The sequence below is a fragment of the Rhamphochromis longiceps genome, linkage group LG7 (assembly GCF_057381845.1).
Source record: "Rhamphochromis longiceps isolate RC_006_pf linkage group LG7, R_longiceps_female_GT1.1, whole genome shotgun sequence".
Classification (NCBI taxonomy): domain Eukaryota; kingdom Metazoa; phylum Chordata; class Actinopteri; order Cichliformes; family Cichlidae; genus Rhamphochromis; species Rhamphochromis longiceps.
In genome coordinates, this window is record NC_140563.1 from 14,491,743 (window position 1) to 14,517,858 (window position 26,116).

Sequence of the window (26,116 nt, forward strand, 5' to 3'; positions counted from 1 at the left end):
AGCAAACATTTTCAAATATTACATAATCAGCATTGAAAGCAAAATAATACTTTTGGTTGAATAAATAGGCAATGTCTTGTTCTTTATCAGCTCTGGCTTCTCTCAGCTGTCTCAATTAGTTTTAGTAATGTGTTCATAAACTTTACTGATGGAAACGTCATTTTGCAATATATATCATTTAAATGCCTGCAAAAGAGTTCAAGAGTGACAGCGGGCCCTAAATCCTGAGTTTTTTGGATGCATTGTGCTTTTAAGTTTTATTGTGCCACTTTATGTTGCTGCAGATTATGCAAGCGCCTGGCAGTTTGTCCCCTCAATTGTGCAAATAAAATATAATTTTGTTGAAGCCATGTTTGGAGGTCTTTTTTATCAAGGACTAAAGCAAGCCACTCTAAGGATAAGAAGACAGCAAGTTCTTTAAATCAGGCCAAAATAATGTGTTTAAATTTGAGTGAGTGGAAAAAATGAATTGAGTCAGGTCAGGTGACATTAGCAAAATACTGCATCTCAATACTGAATGCCTCAGTTTGTTTTTCATTCCTGATGAAGAGCTGCCCTTTTTATAACCTTCATGTGGATGATTCATTTCTGTTGCATTAAATATTGCAAAATTGGAATTTAAAAGCTTTACAACAGGTTTAATAGAATCACTGCCATTGGCTCCCTTTTCTGATGCTGTTATTCATTTGTCGATCGTAAGTATTTGCTGTGGTTTCCTCTCTGGGTGGGGTTAGCAAGGATAAGCAAGCTTATTAAAATTTCAAAAATGTTCCAAGTAACTCTTATCTATAGCCCTAAGGCTTTCAATCTTTTTAGTTTTTGAGCTGTCTCTTATTAAATTTGGGGAAATTTATTAAGGAAAACCAGCAAATATGTCAACTATTGGCTAACCATTCATTCTAGACATGTACACTGTAAAACCCAATAAGTTAATTTTACTCAAAACTTTTGGTGAAACTGATTACATAAAATATTTTAAGTAACTAAAACTTAAAAATAAAAGTTAAATAAACACTTTATTTATTAGCTTTAGATAAATATTTTTAAGTACCATTGACAAATGTTTTTATGTTATATCCACATTTTTGGTTTAGTACTCTCTACTTGATATTTTGAGTTTCAAGTACAAATCTAGCTCAAGTAACTTTAAGGAATTAATTTTTAGTTTCAAAATGTTAACCATTTTAAGCTAATACAACTCAAAAATTTAAAAAACAAATGCTTGTAATATCCAAATCTACTGTGTTTTGAATTTGATATAAAAAAAGTGCCCAAAATAATTACACTTGTAAAAACATAAGACAGAAAACATAAATTCAAGTTACAAATTTATTGAGTTACTTTAACACATAGCCTTTCTAACAAAAAGCCCAAAGACATAAATCCACCACATTTTATAGGGAATAATGTCGGAAATTTTGGCACAAGGTTACAATATTAGAAATAAAGAAATTCACAACATGTTTTAAGAGTATTCAAATTTGATTAACACATGAGTATGGCCTGTTTATTAAAAAACAAACAAAAGGAAAAGAAAATCCTGCATTATTAGGTGGGAAAACCGAATGAAAGTAATAGTATAGTATAGTGCAGCTAATACACTGAAATATAATTGGTAACCTTTTTAATATGCCAATACTGTGGTTATGCAAAATGCACATTTGTAGAGTGCAATCACAGTCTCAACAACAAAGCAATAAAACATTAAATAGAAAAATACTTCTTTAGAGACATAAAACAAAGTGTTATAAACCTCCTTAGCGCCTTATGTCAGTTATGAATAGTTCAGGAGGAACGTTCCTTACGTGACATTCAAGATCCCACCTAGAAGCCAGAAATGTAGTGAGATTGTCCTTCATTTTCTGTATAGATTTACAGTTATCTGACTAAAAACACAATCAAAATCAACTAAAACACAAGTGATGTTGGGGGAAAAAAATAAATTAATAAAATAAAATCACCCCTTTTACTTTGTATGTGGCTTTTAGATAATGAAGTATGAAACAGAGTCTGCAAAGATTTCTTTATTCTATTCTCTCTTTTAAAAAAAAACAAACTTATCCAGACTTGGAAACATGATAAACTGAATTACTTGCTTTAACAGGCACTTGAGGGCTGTGTAGGAACCCTGGACATTATTCTGCTGCCAAAAGATCATTTTTAAGACTCAGCACTTTGGGCTTCAACTTCCCACCCTCCAGACCCATCAAAACGTTCTGAATGAAGTCAAAAATGTTGGCCAAACATTTTGGGTAGCTTAGGTGCAGGGCGTAGGTGAGTCCAAATATCACTAGAAATGCATCAGCCAGGGTGGTGAAAACAATGATCATGTTACCCTCGACCAAAACTGCAGTCTTCTCAGGGCAGAAGAATGTTGCATCGCTGGAATTGGCTCTGATCAGGAGTCATCCAAGTGGCACTTCACTAATATCTGGTCTATCAGAATGCATCATCTACAGAAAACAAAATTACTTCATGTTAGTGCATTCCTATTTCTCTTAGTTTCATCTATACAAGTCACATTTCTGGATTATTACTAGCTCAGAAATCAATTGTTTGAACAACAAAAAAGCCACAACACACCAAAGATTTGAAAAAACAAACTGACAAAAATAGTACTTTTAGTAAAGCAAAGTCATACCTCTTCGTAGCAATAACAACAGAAAGTCAATAGGAGTTATATATTTTTTTCATTTGTATAGTGATGTATGGTTGGGCTAGGAACATTATAGAAGGTCTACACACATTAAAAACATGTAGTGTTTCCATTATGTGACATGGACACTGTTGTAGACAGATCCAAGCATGGAGATGCTTCTCAAACTCTCAAAGTGTCATAATGTTTTGAGAAATCTAAACAAGGATGCTACTAAGATATTGTTCACAACTTTGTCCAAAACTTACATCCCATGTTTTGATGAAGGTAGAGGTGTCTTCGTACAAATAGGCAGAGAGGGCATGAAGCACACCAGCACTTTGGGCATGGATATCAGCTTGTTCCTACATCACAAGAAAATTTTTATTTTAAATTATTGGCTAACCTAGTCAAGAATGGTAATTAAAATTGGAAAAATTGATCAAATTAAATAAAGCTCAAAAACAAGACAAAAACCCACTAACCTGGAGATTATAGCTTCTGAAGAGCTGAGACAGGACATCAGACACGTTCCCTGTGCAAACAGCTTTCTTTCTGAATAAGCTCTGGAGCCGGGGAGCATGTTGGTCCAACAGCATAAAAGTGGTTCTTCAGGTGGAGGTTTGTAATCCTGTGGAATTCTGCACAGATCTGAACACACAGGATACATTTGTGTTTACAAGTTTCAATTAGTCTATAAATCTTTGCAAAATACATCAAAATCCTTACACTCCAAAGGCATAATTTGTTCAGACAGGCCAGATAACAGGAGTTGATATAAAATACACCTTGTTAGATACATCTATATACATTCATACCTGGGACTGGGATTTCAGAGTAGGCCAGCAATCCAGGATCTGACCTACTGGTAGGTCATCATTGATGATCTCTTTGCATTGCAAGGCCAAAGTTGTGTGCATCAGCTTTGTAATCAGGATTCTTTTCACTTTTCTCGACTTCATCTACAATCTGTAGTCTTAGCTGGTCAAGGTAAACAGCATCTTCACCCCTGAAAATTTACTTCTGCCCTGGCATGGACATAACCGTAAAACACAGAAGACAAGACAGACTACACAGAGAACAGAAAAGACACATAACCAAGGAGACACAGATGAAACATAACCAGCCCAGAACTCAACTAAACCTTAACTAATAATAACAACAATACAAGAACTTCACCTCATTTCAATATAACATAAGAAAGCAAAACTACAAAATAAACTCAAAATGCTGGTTCACAGACCCAGCCCCTGATAGATAAAAAACTAAGTCTTTCACTAATGAACACTGGGCATCAGAATAAAATAAAACGAAAAAATAACTGTTTGGTAAATATATTATTGATGGATTCACCCTTAAGCTAACCTAAAATAGACCAGGCACAACAATTTTACAGTTCAGAAGATTCTACATTTCAACTTGGTATACATAACTATTTGCAATGTAAACCAAGTTCTACCGCGTAATTATGTAATGATTATTCACTGCTTTTGTAAGTATGTCCTGTGCCTACAATTTTGCTGCCCCAGTTTTAATATGTACAACTCCAGAGAACTAAACGTAAGTTTTAAGTTCCACCAGTTAGCAAATGGGTTAGCCAAAGTCAATATCCACGTATGCGCTAAGTGTGAAGCAGCGCAGCAGTGCATATTGATTCAACAATTTAACCACAAGGCAGTTTATAATCTGCAAATCCAGAAACGCCTTCTAAAGACTTCTTTTAAAATAGTAAGAGATTAGAAAAGTTATTAACACATTATTAGTCCCAGCCTCTGCTCGGACTAATAATGTGTTATACTAAATATGAGCTTATTAGCATAATTCATGCAAAACACTTTGGGGCCAAGCCAACATGGATAAAACGACGCATGCATGTAATTCTTAAATGCCTGCTAGAGTTGTACATTTATGACGATAAAAACCCATATTACAATGGAGAACTATAGTTTCAGAAAAATAAAACTTACCACAAAAGCGCTCCTGAAGATGCTGCAAAGGCGGTAAATGCAGCTAGCCAAGTGCAGAGCGTTAGCTGTTCCAGTTCAAAAGTCCGTAACATACCATAGCATGCCCTCCTTTATCCAGCGTCAAAGGCAATGCCGCAAAAAACCCCTTGACAAATGTTTTTATTTCTGTTCGGATATTAACGTTCCACAAGTTTCTTTCGGAGTAATGAGCGGGCATTCGCACTCGAAGCGAGGAATCCAAGATGGTTGCCAGCACTTCATAAAGAAACAGGTGGCGCACGTAGGTACGTACGTAGGCACGTAAGTGACGTCAGTGTTAAAACTCAAATTATTTGAGGGCAATGCCAGAAACTAATCAATATATTCAAGTACTGATAACTTGAAAAAACAAACTTGTTCAAACTACTCAAAAAATAAAGGTGTATGAACTTATAACAGGTTTTTAAGTAGTTGGAACTCATTTCATTTATCAAACTATTACTATTCGGTCTTACAGTGTAGTCTTTCATGCTTCATCATGTCTTGAAAACTCGCTGGATGCCCTTTTTTGGAGAAGAAGAAGTTTTTATATGATACAATATTCAGGGTTCAATGTAGTGATATGGCCATGTAAACATTAGACAATTTAAGCTTTTTTATTGTTGCTTTTTTTACTGGTGTAATTTTACTATGCCATCTGAAACAGGTCATTTGTAAATGAGATATTGAGTCTAAATCAGAATACCCGTATAAATAATGGTTAAATAAATATGGGTTTGCAGCTTTAACCAATTCAACTCTTCTGTGAAGGCTTTCCACAAGGTTTAGGAGAGTGTTTATGTGAATTTTCACCTCTCTTCCAGAAGCTAATTTGTGAGATCAGACGCTGATGTTGGATAACCCTGGCTTGCAGTCTGCTGTAATTCATCCCAAAGGTGTTCTGGCAGGTTGAGGTCAGGACTCTGTGCAGGCCAGTCAAGTTCTTCCACTCCAGACTTGCAAAAAAGGTTTGATTTTGCCTTGTGCATGGGTGTGCACTTATGTTTAAACAGGAAGAGACCATCTCCAAACTGTTCCCACAAAGTTGGGAGCGTGAAATGTCTTGGTATGCTGAAGCATTAAGAGTTCCTTTCACTGGAACTAAGGGGCTGAGCCCAACTCCTGAAAAACAACCACAACACTATAATCCCCGCTCCACCAAACTTTGGCACAATGCAGTCAGACAAGTACCGTTGCCCTGGAAACCACCAAAATCAGATTACTCCATCTGACTGCCAGACGGAGAAGTGTGATTCGTCACTCCAGAAAACACATCTCCACTGCTTGCCAGTGAGTCCAGTGGTAACGTCCTTTACACCACTGCATCCGATGCTGTGCATTTCGCTTAGTGATGTAAGACTTAGATGCAGCTGCTTGGCCATGGAAAACCCATTCCATGAAGAATACACAGTCTACACACTGTCCTTCAGCTAATCTAATAGCCACGTGAACTTTGGAGGTCTGTAGCGATTGACTCTGCAGAAAGTTGGCGACCTCTATGCACCTCTGCATCTGCTGACCCCACTTTGTGATTTTAGAGTGACCTATTCTTTCACAAATGTTTGTAGAAGCAGTCTAACGCCTAGGTTCTTGATTTCATAGACCTGTATCCATGGAAGGGATTGGCACACCTGAATTCAATAATTTGATTGGCTGAGTGAATACTTTTGGCAATATAGTGTAACTTGCCAGCTGTCTCCAGAGAGACAGTGTCTGAGCTACATGACCAACAAACTAATTCAGCCCACACACACACAAACATAGACACATGTATTTACTTTTGTCATTGATATAATCTGATCAATACTTCTTGTTTTGTAAGAGAGCGTTGACTTGATGTTGACTCTACTGTACTCCTTTTAATTAGCCACCTTACCCAAAACTGAGTTTTCTCATCTAATTTGTAAGACTTGCTGTTTCTTGTTGTTCAGTAAGCTACGTCTTCTTTTGTCTTATTTTTGTCTAAAACAGAGCGAATTAAGACTGTACAGGCTATTCTGAATTATTAACTACTACTTATTAACTTGCCGATTCTCTTTGTTTTCTGTATTTGCTCCATCAGATAAGTGAGCGCAGACGAGTGAACAAAGGCTTGATGCTGGACTGCCCAGGGTAAAGCTGAGGGTTTTCTTGAAGGAACACATGAGAGGAGACTGAGTGAAACTACCACTTTCTCTGTCTCTGCTGGCAGTGCACTGCCTTCCAACACCCAGCTGTGTTTGTTTGCTGTGAATTAGCAGGCAGCAAGAGTCTACATGCTCGCTCAATATTACCCACATCACACCATAATTAGAGAGGAGTGCACTATTAAAATGGTCGTTTGCTGCTAAATCATCAAGTGATCACTGAGTTTTTAGCATTTGTCAAAACATTTTTATATACGTATGTGTACCTGTAGTATTTTCTGACATGAAGAAGTATGTAATGGCGGAAAGATAAGGCACAGAAAGAACCGACACCGCTTTCCGTCATTGAACGTGACAGGCCAAGAATCCAAACGTTTACATACTGTGCAGTTACTGTAATTTTCCCGATGATTGTGACAATTCTCCTTTTGAAATTTAGCAATTATCAATTTTCACATCTCCCCCCTCCTCCGATGAATGTAATTACTATCATCCCATTAACGACTGTGAACTCCTGACATCCACTTAATGCAAGCAAAGTGCCGAATGTTGTTGATACTAAGCCCAACAGGGACTGAATCAGGCTGCGACTGTGGTCAGGTCCAATCTCAACCTCACTCACAACTATGTCATGGATCAAACAGCACAGGGCTCACAGGAGCAGGCGGAGAGTTTCTGAATGCCAAACAGCCACTGCTGCCCAAACAGATGTTAGCTGCATCACCTCTGATATCTCAAAATCTCTCCCAACACCTACAACACAAGCCCCCGCTGACAGTCCTCAGCTTCTCAACGCACGAGCTCATCACTGCATTATCGTCTGTACTTCCTTTAGTTGTCAGGATGGAAGAGCACAGAATAATTACTTGACTAAAAAAAGCAAATATTAAAAAAATATTAATTGATGCCAGCGAGTTTATAAACAGCCATGAGCAAACAGGAAGCCTAAGGAGAAGCATTCAATTTGTAATACTTCCAGGGGGCTTAAATAACAGAGAGCTAAGCAAGAAGGAGGCTTCAGGATGACTGCACATGAGGACTTTTTAAATAAAAACCCACTGCACTGGTTGCCAGCTCTAAAACACCGAAAGCAACACTCGCCCAAAATGTCTTGTCTATTAACCTATGAATCATAAGCGAAAGTGGCATGGGCCCACTCGCAACTGTCACGTGAAGCTTCAGGCAAACATTTGTTTTTATGAAAGCTGACACTGTCAAAGAGTACACTCAGAAATATCAAAAATGAGAGTTTTAGACATGGACTGGCCCGTGGTGGCTTTAGATAAAATGAGCATCAAATGATCGAATGCTGAGAGCTTTTTTCCTAATGACAGTATCATGTGAATAAAAAAAACAAAAGCCTGTGTGATTTTGTATCATACCATATATTGCAGGTATTTAAAATAACAGGGCTTAGTTGGAAGTTACTGTGATAAAGCAAATTATACTGTATGTGCACTCTACTCATGCTTTCAGGCAATACGTCGCTGCCACGGAAAATAACAGAGATAAAGAGCTCCAGCTAAGTGTGGATGCGGAAACCTTTTGTAGTGCAATTTATGTTAGAAGAACAGATTATATAGCTGCCAAGCCTTCATTATTGTTAGCCCCATATACAAAATAGGCATTTTGAAGACGATAAGATTAACGTGGGAAAATGATTTTGAACAAGATTAGCAGTTTTTGTGCTTCGTCAAAGTGCGCTGTTTTACCAATAACAAGTTTCTCATCAATGCAAATGACCGCCATTCATCTCAGTCACACTTAATTATTTTGTACATCAACCGTCTGCGTTTAATGTGGTTTCACACCAGTGGGCGGCTGACATTTTTCTCAAAATAAGTGGTCCAAAGATTACAAAGGCCTTAATTAACATCTTAATGCCACTCTGTATAACCCCCCGCCACAGCACACACACGCACAAAAGCACACGCTCTGATGTAAACAGTGTAAGATGCACAGATAAGAAAAAAACATAAGTACGCAAATTGGTATCTTCAATGAGATGGTCATCCTGTGCCTGAGGCACAGTTTTTTAGGTTTGTCAATTTAGACTTGTTGTTTATATGAGCCTGGGAAGTTTTTTTTAGCCTTCATAAATTAATGGCACAGAATTATAATACCTATTTCCCTCTTGCCAAATACCCTCATGTCAGACCTGGTTTCCTGGCACCTCTCAGGTGGAGCAGTAGGCTGGTTTTTCTAGTTTTCTGGAGCTTGTGCACATGTTTCTCATCAGCTCATCAAGGATGCAGTATTAAAGACCGGCTCAAGCGGAATTGTTGCCTCTTCGTTGGTGGTAATCAGGGTTTGTAGTGGTTTCTCACAGTTCCGGTCTCCATGAAATTCCTAACCTTGCTTTCTGTTCTGTTTCTCTGGTGAGTTGCCTGGTGCGAAGACAGCTGGAAACACGTCTCTGAATTTCCTTGCCCTGTGGAAAGTTTCTGGACCACTCCTTCAAACTCGGTTCACCTGCGCTCTCATGCTGGTTTCCTCCTGCTGAGGGAAAAATGCTTTCCAGTTTCTAATCAGTTGTTTCTTGTCCCTGAATCCTGGATTTGGCTCCATATTTATTGGCATTATGACAAAACATAATGGAGGGTTTAATGTAATGACTGAGATCTTGAATTTGGTTGAAGATGTAGGCTTACCAGACACGATTAGGTACTCATTTGTTTTCCTTCAGAACTATCTTAATTCTTCATTGCATAGATTAAACAAGGGGCTGGAAACAGTCCTCAAAGGTGCTTTACTGGTTTGAGATCTGGTGACTGCAGGCCATTAGAGTACTGCTATGTTCAGGAAACTAGCTTGAGATTATCTGAGCCTTGTGACATGGTGTGTTATTTTAAAAAGATGGGTACACGGTCTTGGCATGGTCAGCAACAGTACTCAGGTAGTTTCCACTCAGGGACCCAGAGTGAGCCATGAAAATATATTGCACACCATTAGACAATGACCAGCCTGCACAGTTTCTATAAGGCAGGATGGATCCATGCTTTCATGCTGTTTTTGCCTAATTCTGACCCTACCATCTGAATGTTAAAGGACCAATTAAGACTCATCATATCAGGACATTTTTCTTTTCAATATTCAATATTTTATTTTGTTTTTTTGCACCTGTATGAATTGTAGTCATTGGTGCCCAGTGTGGTCTGCTGTGGCTGTAGCCAATCTGCTTCATGACTTGACGTGCTATGATTTCAGAGATGCTCTTCTGCAAACCTTTATAACAAGAGAGTTGAGTTCCTGTTAGCTTCCTTTCAGCTTGGAGCAGTCAGGCCATTTTCCTCTGACCTCTGTCATCGACAAGGTATTTTTGCCCAGAGATCTGCCGCTCACTGAACATTTTCTCTGTAGAGATGTTGGTGTGGGAAAATCCCAGCAGGTCATCATTTTCTGAAATACTCAGACCAGCCCATCTTGACCTTGTCTAAATGTATAAATGCACTGAGTTGCTGCCATGCCACTGGCATTAACAAGGATGTGAACAGGTAAACCTAAAAAAGGGAAGGTGAGTGTATTCCTCTTAGCCTTCTTTTCACAAATCAAATATTAGCTTAAAAGCCTGATTGTAATGTAAAATTACCCCATTTTTTTAATTAAATCAAAGCCAGGTCCAATTAAAATAAATCAGTGATATTGGCTGCCTTCTTCTTTATTCTTGCTATTGTTAGAAAGCATGACATTTGCAAGAAGAAGAAAAAAGCTTTGTTTTATAGATGATAACATATCCAACATAGTGCTAGAAATAAGCTCCTGAAAACAAATGCAAATAAAAACTATAAAAAAAACAACTATAATAACTGTGGTGTGAGGACAGTTGCCCACGCAGGGTCATAAGGCCTAAAGATCGGCCCCCTATCCCAGCCCCCTGCTCCTCTGTGGCTGCTGCACAGCACTATCACAGGATGGAAATAAGATCCATTTACAGCAGTGCTCTGGAGAGGACCTAAGGGACTTTCCAAGGTAGTGGCAGCAGAACTACCTCCATCCACAGCAGAAAACTGGGAGTCATTCACTGCTCCATTTACTTTAAAGTGGAATATCAAATATAATGTGATGTTCCACTGAAGCAAACAATAGAAAGCCTGTGTTGTACCTCTGTTGCATTTCAGCACAGATCATTTCCTCCCTATATGTTGTAATGGCATCAAGAAGTAATCTAGATACAGTCACCTTGCTGGCGATACAAATGATATTATGTAGTGAGACATGTGGTGTGTGGAGCCTGTTGCAGTGCCAAATTCTGCCATCTGTGGACCAGTAAGTTTAACAGCAGCGTGATGGTGAGCTCAAATAAATAGGAGTTGGAGCCAACAATAAATGTGAAATAGGTGACCCGTGTTCCTCGGTTGTACAAGCACAGAATGAACCTGAAACCAATTAACTTTAGAGGCATGTGAATATAAAAAAATTTAAAAAAAGAATCAGTCAGCCAAAGTGCCACCAGCCCTGTCTAAAGAGTGGTTGCCTCCCTTTAATCAATCACATTTCATACCACATAATCACGATGACATGCCCCCTGTCAGAGGTCAGTCTTTTTGATCTGGTTCTTCCCATCGAGTGGACTGGTGCTGACACTGTATCAGCACTCTTTAGAAATGCTGAGATGGTCATATTTAGGAGGTTAATTAGTACCCTACTACAGTGTTTATCAGCCTATTTCATCTAATGTACTCATACAGGCTGTCAGATGGACTCAACAACCCTTTCATCAACAGCACCTCATTAGAATTCATGTTAAAGTGGATGTGGATTACTTTCAGCTGTTTGCTTTTAGCGACAATATTGATCGGATTTTAAGCGAACTGTCTTAGCCATTTAACTATAAATACAACTAATACTCCATTAACAAGTGATCATAATATTTAGCAAACTATCTGAATGGTTTATCCATTAGTTTTAGCTCACAGTTTCATTGTTTTAGCTGTACTGTTAGCTAATGCCTTAACTAATAGCCACAGTTTAAGCTAGCTATGGTCATTCCTAAATCATTTATCTGTTCCTTTATGTTTTCTTTATTGTGATCCTTTTTGTTAGCTTATACCCATTCTTCTCAAAGCTGTTTAGTTCCACTCAATTGTTGAGTTAAATGTATTTTTGTGGCAAACACATGATAATGTTTCTATGAATCTCATAACCCATTTGGAAATCACTATAATGCTGCTTTTTACAGGGACTCCTTAGACTGAGAAAGGGCCTTGTCATTTTGCAAAAGTCTTTAAGTTGGTCCCATTGGATACATAGTTTCTTTCTAAACCTTTTACAGAGTACTTTCTATTGCATAATTGTTTGAGTTTTTAAAAAGCTGTATTATTCACAGGACAACAAAGAGTCAGTTCAAAGTCCATTCACTGCAAATATATGAATGTCTTATTTTTTATTGTTCAGTTAGAAACCATCTTATGATCCTGTCATCCTCTTCTGATAAACTTCTAGAAGAATCGATGAATAGCTGTTTAAAAAGTTAGATAAAATTAATTCTAATCCAGATACAGTGATTCAACTACTTACACACTAATTAATGATTAGCAGTTAATACAAAACACTGTAAAATCATTATTAATAATCCCGTTTTGGTTAGTGCTAAGAAAACTCAAAATAATGAGGCAAAATGAGTTTTCAAAACTTGTTTCCAAGAGTTTTGGCAACTCAAATTTGTTGTTAAGCTAATTACTATATTCCTGTGAGGTGAACAGTAAAATTATAGCTTCAGCAGCATATATTTCTACCATCAAAACAAGTTAGAAATGTTTGTTGAATTTAAAAAAAGTTCCAGTTCCAGTTAGTAATGTAAAATTTGCATTTACAACTTTCATTTCCTCTGTTATTTCCCACAGTAAATCAATCCACATATATACCTTGGCACAGATTTCAATGCCAGATGCAATCCTCCCATTTATCCAGGCTTATGACCAGCAAGGGCTGAATACTAGTGCGTGTACTGGAAAAGTTGGATTTGTGTTTCCTGTCACTTCTAAATCAGGGAACTTATGCTTGATTCGCTATCTTGCTAACCTCACAGGAATATTGTAATTAGACAATTAATGATAATAATAAGTAATTAACAAGAAAATTCAACTTGCTAGAAGTAAAGTCAACAATAACAGTCAAGTAGCGCTAGCTGTTAATAACAAGACTACTACTTGCAATGCTGTATTTGAATTGTCAGTCCACAATTAATCCGTCCACATAAATTGTTGCGTTCGAAATTTCTCAACTGCACAAAATATTTGCACAGACTTTCTTAATAGCTGCACACATTGTACTTTTTTGATGATGCTCTGAAATGTCTTTTTTTTGTAGCAAACCCACACTGTTTATTTAAGGCTCTCTGATTACTGAAGGATAATGGGGTGGCAACAAATGTGACTGGAAGCTACAGTGTATCTGTTAGTGAAGCTCGTGTGTGTGTGTGTGTGTGTGTGTGTGTGTGTGTGTGTGTGTGTGTGTGTGTGTGTGTATAAACTCACCAGCTTGCGCTGACACCAACCACAGACGCCACAAAGAGCCACCAGCCAAACAGCACACACTGTCACTGCAAGGGAGACCAGGAACACACTGAGGGACACTGAGCCTGTGCACAAACACACACACATACAGGAGGGTGGAAAGAGATTTTTTTTTAAATGTGAGTGATGGTTTTTGGTACACACACAGGTATTTTCTTCAACATGTGTAAAATAGAAACATGGAGGACATTGTACATCATGTTGTCAAAGGGTGCAACCCAAAAGAAAGCAGGGATTTCTCTCACCACGTTTAATTGAATAGCCGAGCAGAGCTCCCTTTTTTTCTTTTTTTTTTTACATTCTCATAAAAACCTAAGAAATACAATCTCATCACCAGCCCTTTCATGCCGGAGCGTTTCAATACCTTTCCAATAAGGAGTGGAGCCAGGCATCACTCAGATGCACACACATCACTGTCACTGTGTCACAGCTTGTTAAGTGACAGTCTGAAAGTGGAGGGAGGAGGGGGAGAGAGGAGGAGGAGAGGAGAGGCTGACAATACAAGAGAGCTCATGATTTATGGGTATCGGTAGATGCCCAGCGAGAGAGGTGGCTCTGGAAGAGAGTCATAAAAAAACATCATCTATTGCTGCTCACATGTGTCTCAGTGTGTGACTGAGTCAGAATAGATTCACACATCAGCACTCTTGAGTTTTCAATTCCACATTCTCTCACATTTAAAACAACTGGATGGGCTTCACTTTGCAGCACGAGGACAGACGGCCTCACTGAGCTTTTCTTATCTGCGCTGCAGGAAAGATGGCTATGTATTCAAATTCAGGATTTCTTTCTAACTGATTCTAAAACATACAGCGATAAATGGATGTCAGGATACATTTTCACACCCACAAGTGATAAACAATGACAAACAGGCAGGCTTTGGCTTTCAGTTACTGGGTTTGCCTTCCTCCCAGCTGCTGTCTTCTTTCCTTCCTTTGCTTGTCATAACTGCCCTTTCCATTAAGGATACACCAATATACCAGCCAGACGTGGGGCCGGTACTGGCCGTAGGCCTACAGGCAAATGCGATGGCATTAAGTAATGGCAGTGGTGTTGCATTAATTTTTGTGCCGGCCTAACGATTAAAGACAGTGGGATGAAGATGTCATGGTAGCTTTTTGTTGATTTAGGCAATTAAAATCTTAGGCATTGTATTAGAGTTTGACGTTTTGGATTAAAGTTATCCTCTGATTTCACTATACTCTGATTTCATTACTATTCTAGCAATTTTCAGCCTTGTTTCTTGCTTGATTTATTTATAAGTGACTTATGTATGTATGTATGTATATATATGTATATATTGTACTATTCTTAGTTAGCGTATTGTCTGTCTTGTCTTAATGTTGGTTTAAAATGGAGCACTGTAACAAAAAATAATTTCCCCCAGGGATCAATAAAGTATTCTGATTCTGATTCTGATTGATTAGTTTTATCGTTGCACTGTGATATCTGGTCCCTGTTTGTGTCACGCTCTGAGTTGGAGATTGTTATTCATCCCTCTATCTCGTCACGTCTGGATTATTGTAATTCGTTGTTTACTCATCTTAACAAAACGTCCTTGGAGCATCTGCGGGTTGCCTTCTAGGTACTCGCATGACACAGCGCTGCTAATTCAGCTGCAGAGACTCTCCATCAACTCCAGACTTTTTTTTTCTTTTAGAGTTTTGCGTGGACAAGCACAAGAACTTTACATCCATGCATCGCCAGGAGGTCTCTGAGGTCATGTGATCAGGCTCAAAACTAGACAGAGATTTTGCAACACTGGAAAGCTCTCTCACTGAGACCTTTGGACGTGGCGATGGCTTTTCAAAGGCAATTTAAACTTGCCTTTCTGCATGGTGGTATAGCAGGTAGTTTTTTTGTAGTGTAGTGCTTTACACATTTGCCTAACAAGCAAAAAAAAAATCACAGCTTCAATCCTGGGAGACGACACGCTTTTCTGGAACGCACCGGCCCAGGAGTGAGTTCCGAGGTATCTGGAATGTGGCAATAGTCCCGTCTTCTCTTTGTCTGCTGTTAAAGTGTCTGTTATGCCTTCCTCTGTGAACTTGTGCACCTTTGGCTTCAATAAAAGGTTTTTTATTGTTATTTACATCCCACGTCCTGCATTTGGGTCCATCCTTCAGCACTCCACACATCAACTCCTTTCACAGAAGAGTTAAACGACTTCAAAACAGTCGAATTACTTCTTTATAACAAAGATGTCTTTGTGACCCTGACATAAAAGAGCCAAAATAAAGAGCCAAAAAGTATTTTAAACCTTGGCATCAGCCCATAATTTACCATCACTGCATCCTTACTTTTCATCTCCCTTCTCTGTCACATCTTTTGCCTTATTGTCCACCTTGCCATCTCCTCGGGGAACTGACGTGACTAGAAAGGAGTAATAGTGGCAGGTGATATTTCATAGGGAAAGTCTGAATGGGATCTCCATTTTATTCGCGCTTTCCCTCAACCTGAACCGCTGTTTTCAAGTCACTGAGACACCCGAGGCCACTTCAGAAAAGAGAGAGCAAACTCAACCACACAAGCATTGCCACACACGGAGTCTTTGTGGGACAAAGGATGGTTATTTTTGTCTTATAACATTTTATTTTGGGGTGCAAAAGAATCATTTAGTTTGCGCATTAGAAAAAAAAAACCTTGAACCCTGGATGGGGAAATATAGGCAACACAGACTGTGCATCCCTTATAAAAATAAATAAATAAATAACAAGTAATGTCGTCCTTTTATTTTTCCTTTATCAATGTTCCTGCTGACTGTCCTCATTTCAGCTAAGCAAACAACCTAAAATGAGGAATAGTGTTGCCAGGTCCTTCTTTTTACCTGCCAATAGCTGGTTTGTGTTAGCCACCTTAGACTCTCAACAGGAGCCAGTAAATTATATCATTTATTACAGTTTAAATGCTTGTTTACCGGTGTGTCTGTCGATCCACTTTTAAATATGTCCCTGCACCATTGTGACCAGCTAATGATTTGTGTACTCTGTGGAGCTTTCCTAGAAACAAGATTTGGCTTACATTCAGTGCTTTCTAAACAAAATGTCGGCATCCTTGACTTTTAACACAATGAACCTATTTCACACAGCGCCACATTTAATTTCATTATGTAGCAATAATAATGTTTTTTGCATTTCTTGTCAAGTTCTTACCACTCTTAGATCAGCTGTAAACTGAGAAAACAATAAACGCACAAAAAGCCTCAACCACGCAACTCCTTCAGCAGCTCTGTGTCGTGAGCTGCTTGCAGATGTTTCTGTGGATTTTCAGACTATAGCGACAGAAAGAATACGTGTCTTAACCGGCGCCAGCGGGAACTGAACTTTGCTCTGTGTGGCTGATGGAAACCTGCTTTTACACCTGTATCGCCTGCAAGATAAGAATCCTAAACATCTCAAACATTAGACACTACCTGAGTTTATCTCCTGATTACAGAGACTGACCCAGACTGGAAAAAAAGGCACAATCCAGCTCGACTGAACATGCACTGATTGTACAGATACAGTAGATATAATCAGCATAATAGTCTTTATCCATCCATCTGTCTTTATCAACAGACGGGCTACTAATGGTAAAGAAGAGCAAACATGCCCCTCTGAGCATGAGAGGGTCAGTGAAACGCACCCATATCCTGAATGATGATTATCTCTATTCATAGCGGTTTGAAAATAGATGCCATGTACTCTGCTACTGTATATTCACAGAGAAGTCAATAAAGCAGAGTCCATTAGATGCTATGACATCAGCGAAGGGAGTGATAGATCTTAAATAAGGAGAGCTGAACTAGTGTCCAGCTATGGCTTGTGGTAGCTGCAGAGCTAAGTGGCTCTCTGATGGCTATTTTGAACTGTGGAAGAGGTTGGAGACTCAGGTGGATATGTGAAAGCCAGCAGCTGATGTAGGGTCCTGTATTCTCTCTGAAGGTCGGAGGGTGTGGGGGGGTGTGCTTTATGAGCTGTGTCAGTCATGAGAGCTAAGGGAGTAAAAAGCTTCCAACTAAAACGCAGTCCAAAGAGGCCATGCTACTGCTCTCAGTAATGGACAGCTGACTTCTGCTTTCCACTTCATGGGATATGTGCTCCTTTTTTGGGAAACACTATAGACAGCTATAGCATGCAGGCTGAGGGATGACGAGAAGGAAATGCACTGCTTCTGCAGTATTATGAAGATATGCAAATCTTCAGCGCCACGGCTGTGGAGGAAAAAGAAGCATCATTAGAGTAAGAGAAGCCCGAACAACACGCAGCTATCACAGCACTCAGGAAATTCAATTTATCTTTCCCCGTGAACACTACAAAACTTTTAGCCTGAAATCCTCGAGCAGGTGATACATTAGCGAGGTGGAAGATAAAACTTGTATGCCGGAGCTGAAATAAGGTTTCCACTTGAAGTTAAACGAGGGCAGCAAACATAAAATGCAATCTTTACCATATGTAACCAAGTAACGAAAGAAAGGACCCTTTTTAAATGAAGGCTGGTGGAAAATGGCACCACTCAGTAAAAACTGACAAGTGAGCTAAACGAGCCATTGAACCCTTTGATCAGAAGCTTTTAGAAGTCAGAGCACTCTTGAACTTGAAAGTCGCTTGTTTGCTTGAGATTTCAGTGGCGATCGCTTTTTATATGTACATAAAAGAGAAAATAAATGGCACTACATACTGGTGTGAGTGGTGACGGTGATGTTGTAAATGAGCCTGCAATTAAAAACCCTTTCAGGACAACAAAGCGCTTCGTGTAGGAGGTTAAATGTGGACGGCTAACGAGAACTTGCAGGAAATATCAAAGCGCAGACTCTTTTGCATAGAGTGTATGGCTAGCAGCATTGAGGGATAAAATGCACGTAGGAGATCTGGTGCACATGAAGTGAGGTAAGCCAGGCAGAAAGGGACCAATCCTCGGGGGGGGAGAGAAGAAATTGCTCATTGGACAGGCGGAACTGGAGCAGCATCCAGTCAGCAAAGCTGCCATACCTCATCTTTATGTACTGACTGAGGTGGAGAGGCCAGTGCCTTAGAAGCTCTAGGTGAAAAGCTCATAGCCTAATTGCCACTTCAATGTCCCTGCTTCTTGTACTTGACCCTGGGCTCTGCCCTCTTTATATCCACTGAGCTGCGGGGTAATCCTTAGATGTCACTCAGATGTCTTCACAGTCTGTCCCCTCTGAGGCAGAATCTGTGCGTAACAGCAGAAATGGTATTTACCTCCAGGTATATTGTAATACTGAGCATTTCAATTTGCTTCTATCTACCTTCTGGCTCAATTCGGAGCTCAGATAATTTCCAATGTTTGCAGCTGGCGTCTCAAGACAAAAGGCTAGATGTCAGTAAACAGCGCATGCATACGAAGGCACACAAAATAAATATTTCGCCTTTTGCTCAGTTGCACAAAATAATTTGAGTGGGAAGAGTCTAAAAAACATTCAGCAGACGAGATGTGGATATAATGAAAAATGATTGCAGTTCCAGGTAAATAATGCAGTTGATGAGGTGACATTTAACACAGTGAGCACAGAGCTGGATGCTGGAAATGCTGCAGAGTGCTCAAAGAATGACCTGCTGTTTTGGCATGTTTCATCACATTATTGTAAAGCCAGGCAGTCTGGCGAGGCTCAATAGGTATTTGCTCGCGAAAGAACGCCACTTCAAATAGGACGGACGGAAGATTATTGACAGTTCTATCCTTCTTGCAGACAACAATGTGAGCCGGTTGGTGGGTGCATATTGGTATTTGATTCAAAAAACAAAGCAGCTCTTCTGGAAATGTCAAATATCTCCTAATCGTTCCTTTTTTGGAAAAATCCTTTCTGAATTAATTTTCTGCCCCAAAGTCGTGTCATTTTATATCAACAGCACTTGGTTTAAAAGAAGTGTTTTCAGGGTTTTGGTACCTGGACCCTGGACTCTTGCTTCTCAGATGTCAATGCTTTCCATCCCTTTATGTTAGCATGCGGTGATGATAACTGTGCAAAACCATACCAGACAGCATAATGTAAATCCCAATTCACAGTGAAACCTGGAGCCCCATGTGCTGCAATCACTGGGATGTGTAAAGTAACCAGTGAAGTTGTGACAGGTGGCGAGCACCTGTGGTTAGAGTGTCTCTTGCATCCGCTGTAGGCTACAGGGACTTGTGCCGGTTTTCTGTCCATATATGCTCTCAGTGGCTCAGCTGCAACACTGTTGTGCCATGACAGAGCCTGTTTCACAGCAAGAGGACAGCCGCCTACGTCTGTCTTAGATGAAGGGTAAGCACAGTGACAATCTGAGCTGGAGTTTGACCAACAAAGCATCACGTGGCACATGCCTGGTGTCACCTATAATGCCACCATCACCCTATTAGCACCTCTGACAGTGAACGGATGAATCAACCATAAAATCCAACAAAATCTGGGCAGTAGGGGTGTAAAATGAGCTGCAGCTATGATAGAATGTTTAAATATTTATAAGGGAATGAAATAAAGTTCTCAGTCTGCCATATAGCTGTTATATAAAATATCATTTAAAGTTAGACTGTGGAGTTTACTTGTCAACAAACTTATATTTACATCAACTGTTACCAATACACATAATACGTGTATCCCTGAGGCAAAGATCTGGACATCTCATATCATGGATAATCTTAATTTTAGTATATGATCTGCTTTTATGAGAAATCATGTTCTTAGCATCTGGGTTTTTCCAAGGGTAGCTGGATAGGCAGAGACCACCCTCATTAACTTCTGATGCACACCCGGTCATTTTGTTCTATAAGCAGGCCTGAAATGTGGCAGAAGCCACTCCTTATATAAAAGAACTTCAAAGCTTGCTCCTAGACTTGCAAAGGGTAAAGAGTTAATATTTTTGAAACCAGCCTCAAATGCCCATTAAAAGAACTGCAGCTTTTGGCCCTTGGCAATGGCAGTTTTATTTATATAGCACATTTCATTGCATGGTCCTTTTTTCATTTTTCAGCCTCGTGGTTGCCGACCGGTGCATCGCTGCATTTTTTTGACACATTACCAACATCTATAGATTAATCCAACAGTGTGACACCTGCGTAGTAATGTGTATTATGTCAAAAGAGCACTCACATGTGTGTCCCCATGAGGATGCCCAAGACAAATAGCTCTAAAGCTCCACTAGAATCCCCAAATCTTATGAGGTAGTGTTAAATACAACAGAAGGAATCTGTATGTATGTATTTATCCTTTGGCAAAATAATACAATAACTCAATAATACAAATGGTTTTCTTATCTACTGTATGCTACTAGTAAATACTCACAAGTGTCGGTGATAAATAAGCAGCAGCCTGCTCATGGACAGATGCTCACAGAATAGACTGACAGCTTAACTTCTGTGTGGTAAATATGCCTGTAATAAACTGTCAGAATAACAGCTGAATCTTTCTGTATATATAATTCGTTACACTTTTGGCTGCACATTGTTCTTTGGATTATCATTTTGTTAAAGCCCACACTACCCTGTAGGAAACAGTGTGCTATCAATAAATTATATATTTGTATTTTAACTCCACACACTGATTTATAACATTTCTTCTTTCTCCTTGTTGTTGTGATCTCACCGAGGGGTTAATGAATATTATCTACTTCTAATTTTGATTGGACGAGTGATAAAGTTGACATTCAGCTTACATCCATTTCTTCTGTCTTTGATAAGGACTTTATCCTGTCTGCACGGTCTGATCTATCACGTAATCTATCAGTGTGTCTGCTATAATTTCTCCCCCAGCTCAGCCTCAGAAAGACTGAATTAACTGGTCAGATTGAAATGAATGGTTTTCATATGTAAGTCTCAAAGACGCTCTCTTTGAGAAGGCAGACTTGTGTTTGTAAGTGTGCGTCTGCCTCGCATCAAACGCACATTAATAATGGATTACAGTTGTTTGTTGAAGGATGCCTGAAAAAACAAAAACACTACTTAAAAGGAGGTTAACTCATCTGCCTGCTTGGACTGCAATTTATCATTTAATCATTTCTTTAATTATTTCATTTTCTCATTAATTTACCTCTTTACCTGATGCTCCTCAGGTCAGATTAACCATCACGCCTTCCTCAGACTTGACCACTCTCCTCTCTTTTAAATACTCTTCGCACTTTTCCCCTCCTGGGTGTCATTTTGGGATAAATGACTGTTATGTACGGACAGACGCCTGGTCAAACCAAATGAGCTTCTCTTGGCTCCTAAGCTTGAGGATGTTATGGCTCCTTCACACCGTTACAAGCAACCTATTATTCACCAGTCCCACTGGTGCCCTTGAACGTATTGATTTAAGTCCTCGTGGTGGCTGTTGATACTCTGGAGGTGGACTAGTGTCCATCCCTGTAATGAGTGTCTGAGCTTTAAACTAAGTCAACCATGACTACCATTATTCTAGGTTGAAGGGCATTAAATTGCCTCTATATACCCTATGCTATTTGTTCTAAGAAGGGTCAGGGCTCACAATAAACAGTTTATTGAATTGTTTGATACACTTTTCCCCTGGTGTCTCCATTTTTTCCCACATTTTCCTTATTACTCAGGCTGCGAACTTGTTAAAGGAGACCTATTATGTCCATTTCCAGCTGTAGAAGAATCTCATTGTTGGAGTTTTACACGATTGCCAGGTTTTATTTATCCTATATGAGCCCTCCTGCTCAGCCTATCCTGTTCTTTTAGCTCCTCTCAGTTTAAGGCCACCCTCCCTTTAAGTAAACTATCCTTTTCTTTTTTTGGCCCGCCAAAACAAAAGGTTTGAACGGCATGTGGCTGGTTCTCATAGTTAGAGCTGTATGTCTAAGATTACCACATTAGTCTATGTTATTATGTATGACATAAGTTCATTTATCATAAACAAATTATATCTGGGAATCCACTGACTATTGTCTCCCTGGCCTGGGGAGCCGATAGCTATCAGCTAGGTTTTAGCTGATAGGAGAAGCACCCAGTTTGGTTTTCTCCTGCCATAGTCCATCTGCTTCAAGGTTCAATGTGTTGTGTATACACTGGTTGTTAGTTGGCTTACTGTTGCCTTCCTACCAGCTTGAAGCAGTTTGGCCTTTCTGAACTGCTGCTCACTCGATAGTTTCTCTTCTTAGGACCATTCTCTGTAAAACCTAGAAATGGTTGTGGGGGAAAAATCCCAGAAGATCAGAAGTTTCTGAAATAATCAGACCAGTCCATTTGCCATCAAAAACCATGCCACACTCAAAGTCACTTGAATCACCTTTCTTGCCCATTCTGATGCTCAGTTTGATCTTCAGCAGGTTATCTTGATGTTTACATGTCTAAAATGACATTAATTTACATTAATAAGCCATTGAACAGGTATACTTAATAGAGTAGCTGGTGACTATCTGGTTATAGAGGTTCAAGGCAAAGATTCAAAATCCTTATTAGTCAATGATCCACAGAGGTCACTAAAATAGAAAATTCTTCTTGTCCTTGTGTTTACTTTCTCATATGCACCACTGAGAAGCTTTTCATTTAAATGAATCTTGTAATCTCGTGTCCAGTTCCCCTTAATGTATTCACCCTGTGATCCCACTGAATATTTAGCTCTTGCAGTTGGTTAATGTTATGTTTACATCACAGCAGTAAACACTGGTTAATCCATTCCTTATATTTTTATCAGGGCCTTCTTTGGCTGTGGTGAGGCTTAAAAGAGCCACCATCCTTCAAAGTCTTCCAATGCTGTGTGCATTACTACAGATATGTTTACATAACGTGGAGAAATGCAAAGCGTGACGGAGCTGCTGTGCCTGGTTACTGCATGGTTGTACACAGTCGCTGCCACCGGTACAGCCCTTTTAATTTTTTCCCTCACATTTTCTTTTATTTTGTTCCAATAGTCATCGTCATCAAAGCTCAAAATGGTTATAGTCTTTAGCGCCAAACATTTTTCCTGGCTCCTCTGACTTCCTACGCCTACTCGACGTTCACTTTTTACCACCTTCTTCTCTGTGTGCCTCTCCTATAACTTCTCATTTATAGCTGCATCGCTTTTCACCATCTGTGTTGAAAGTTGTTTTTTAGCCGAAGCCCTCCTAAAAATGCGCACATGTGCTCAAAGCTGCACGCACCAACACGCACACATATTCTTCCACTTGACACAGCTTAAGCACAATGACATGAGTGGGAACGCATGCACTTTAGGGATGTGAAGAAACCAAGAAAAGTGGAGAGAGAACAGTGCAGGAAAAAGCAGAGTGGGAGTGAGGGAAGAGAGATTCAACTGTAATGCTATTGAGAAGCAATTTGTGAAGCTTGTGCATATGCATGCAGGCCTACAGTCCCCATCTGCCCACATCATCAGCTCACTGCTGGTGACATCAACCAAGACAAAGAGGTTTCGGATGCTCCAGATGTATTATGTGGGTGGTATTATAAAATCTAATCCAAGTCAAAGTCAATTGTATTTGCCTAAGGATACCAAGTTGCATGCATTCGTGGCATGTGTTTGTATGCGTGCACGCGTGCGTGTGTGTATGCGCTATTTTTTAATCGATGTCTAACTTCCTGCACTACACTTACATGAAAAAATATTAGCCTAAATATTCTCTGTCTTTCAAAAGTGGGAAAACAATTATTGAGGGTGTAATTAAAGTATTGGCAGGACAAGTGCAACTTTAATTGAATGACAGCTAAATGACAGCTAAATGACAGTGAAGCGGCCTAGACTCCGCGTATCCGTTATGGTTTATATAAAATCTCATCAAACTACACAATGAGCTCGGCTTAAGGCATTCACACGACTATTCTCGTCCCAGACGGTCACACATCTACAGAGCAAAGTTCATATGAAAATGCCAGACAGACTCCATTTGTCATAAATGAATTAATTTTGATTCATGGCTACCTGGAGGGCGCTACCTTTGCCTTCTTCATTCAATTAAAGGCTGCTTGTAAAACGCACTTTATTACCTGTCTGGACAGACTTGGCAGTAAAATCCCAGAACCTTCCTTAGCTTCTAGCTAGAGGTTAAAGTATTGACTCGGCCACAACCCAGCCAAAGTCATCTCCCTTTAGACTCCATAAAAAAGCCACTAAAACGCGAACCTTAAGTGACCCGATGCCAGCCTTGCGTGTGTGTCTTTCTGTACGTCCACCTTAAATGTAGGTCTTTCTGCAAGTGGCGTTCCCTTTCCACTGAGTCAAAACCTCACGCTGATAACCTCAGCTGGTGCGATGAGTGATCACCCTGCCTCTCCTGTGACCGCAATGTTCTCGGCGGCTGGTGTCAGGAGCGCTGACAACAGGAGGATGTGCAAGTGTGCGACAGCTAAGTGAGACGGAGTGAAAGGTTCGTTTAGAGGAAAAATAAATGGGTCCGGTGTCTTTGTATGTGCAACAGGCAGCCAAGCTGTAATTTACACTGTCATAGGAGCACAAAGGGAGAACAGGCCAACACCACTATAGGGTGCATTATATTTGTTCAGTGACTTCTGCTCTCATCTGATGGAACGGAGAATTCCCAGGTGACCTTTCTCGTCAGAGGCCTGTGCATTAATGGTTAAGCTCCACTACGGCCCGACTGATCCTGTTCTCTACACTGTTGCGAAATGTGCGGAGGCCCGAGGGACAGCACTGCATTGGCTTTGTGTCAGGAGAAGATTTAAATACCCCTCTGCATTTAGATTCCAGCTGGAGTGACACCACAGAAAATAACCCTCATTAGCATCAGGCAATGTCAAAGGAAGGACAAATTAAAGTAATGAAATGTATCCTCTCTTAACGGCGACTCTTTAATGTATCTTCTTCCTCTGACTCAAAGCGGCTTTCTTCCAAAAAAAAAAGAAAAAAGAACACATTTGATAATTAATTATTTAAATGAGTGAAGTTTCACTTTTTTGGAGACAGACAGCTCTATATAAACATAATTTCATTTTCATAAGCACGGGGTCATCGAGGAAGGGCCTTCAGCGCTGCTGTCTGTTGCTTGACTGCTCATTGATGTGTTTGCTTGTAAAACTGTCAACAATTTACAGCTGGGTAGTACCCAGCAGACTGAGACTTATTGACGATGCCACGCAGCTGCTCGATGCGGCAGGCTACAGTCGAGCTCATGGGAAATATAGTTTTCCACAGCTTACCGGTCCTTGTGGCCTTCGCTTCTGCGGGGAGTGCTCTGTGATTTTTCCTTCCACATTAAGTCAATTATACAACACCTGAGGACACTTCAAGCCCAGCTCCACGTTGTAACAGCTTGTCTTAATTCTTCCTCACTAGCATATTAATACAAGCTGCTGTGACAATGCTTTACACTCACAAGGAGGGCCTGCTCCTGCAGTCAATACCACCTCTGTGTTACAGCTTGGGAGTGGCCGTATTACTCGCAGTACTGTGCGTGTCACTATTTGTCCATCCATCCATCCATCCATTCGCTTCCGCTTATCCTTTTCAGGGTCGCGGGGGGCACTGGAGCCTATCCCAGCTGTCATAGGGCGAAAGGCGGGGTACACCCTGGACAGGTCGCCAGTCTGTCGCAGGGCTAACACACAGGGACAGACAACCATTCACACTCACATTCACTCGCACATTCACACCTAGTGGCAATTTGGATTATCCAATTAACCTATCCCCACAAGCTGCATGTCTTTGGACGGTGGGAGGAAGCCGGAGTACCCGGAGAGAACCCACGCAAACACGGGGAGAACATGCAAACTCCACACAGAAAGATGGTGAAATTGAACTCAGGACCTTCTTGCTGTGAGGCAACAGTGCTAACCACTGTGCCACCGTGCTGCCCGTCACTATTTGTCATGTCAGCCAATACTGCAAAGTTTTCCATCTGGCTGGCAGGGGCAGCGGTGAACTAATGGCAGGCTTGGCTGTCATTAAGCAGAGCGATACACACCCAGAGCTCTCATATCTACTTG

At 40.1% G+C, this 26,116-nt stretch overlaps 1 protein-coding gene and 1 long non-coding RNA gene across 2 annotated transcripts in view; both read right to left on the reverse strand.

Annotated features, from left to right (window-relative positions):
• LOC146664979 (synaptotagmin-7-like) overlaps positions 1-26,116 on the reverse strand; it is a 57,835-nt gene that overhangs the window by 7,012 nt on the left and 24,707 nt on the right. The window contains exon 2 of the mRNA XM_085412357.1: positions 13,223-13,326. Within this exon, the coding sequence (XP_085268483.1) occupies positions 13,223-13,326 (104 nt within the window). The remainder of the gene's footprint in view (positions 1-13,222; positions 13,327-26,116) is intronic.
• On the reverse strand, positions 1,876-5,073 carry LOC146664980 (uncharacterized). Its single transcript, XR_014912538.1, has 5 exons — positions 4,603-5,073; positions 3,454-3,704; positions 3,121-3,286; positions 2,905-3,000; positions 1,876-2,453 (listed from the first exon to the last, which is right to left on the reverse strand). It is a non-coding gene; the product is annotated as an uncharacterized LOC146664980 (long non-coding RNA).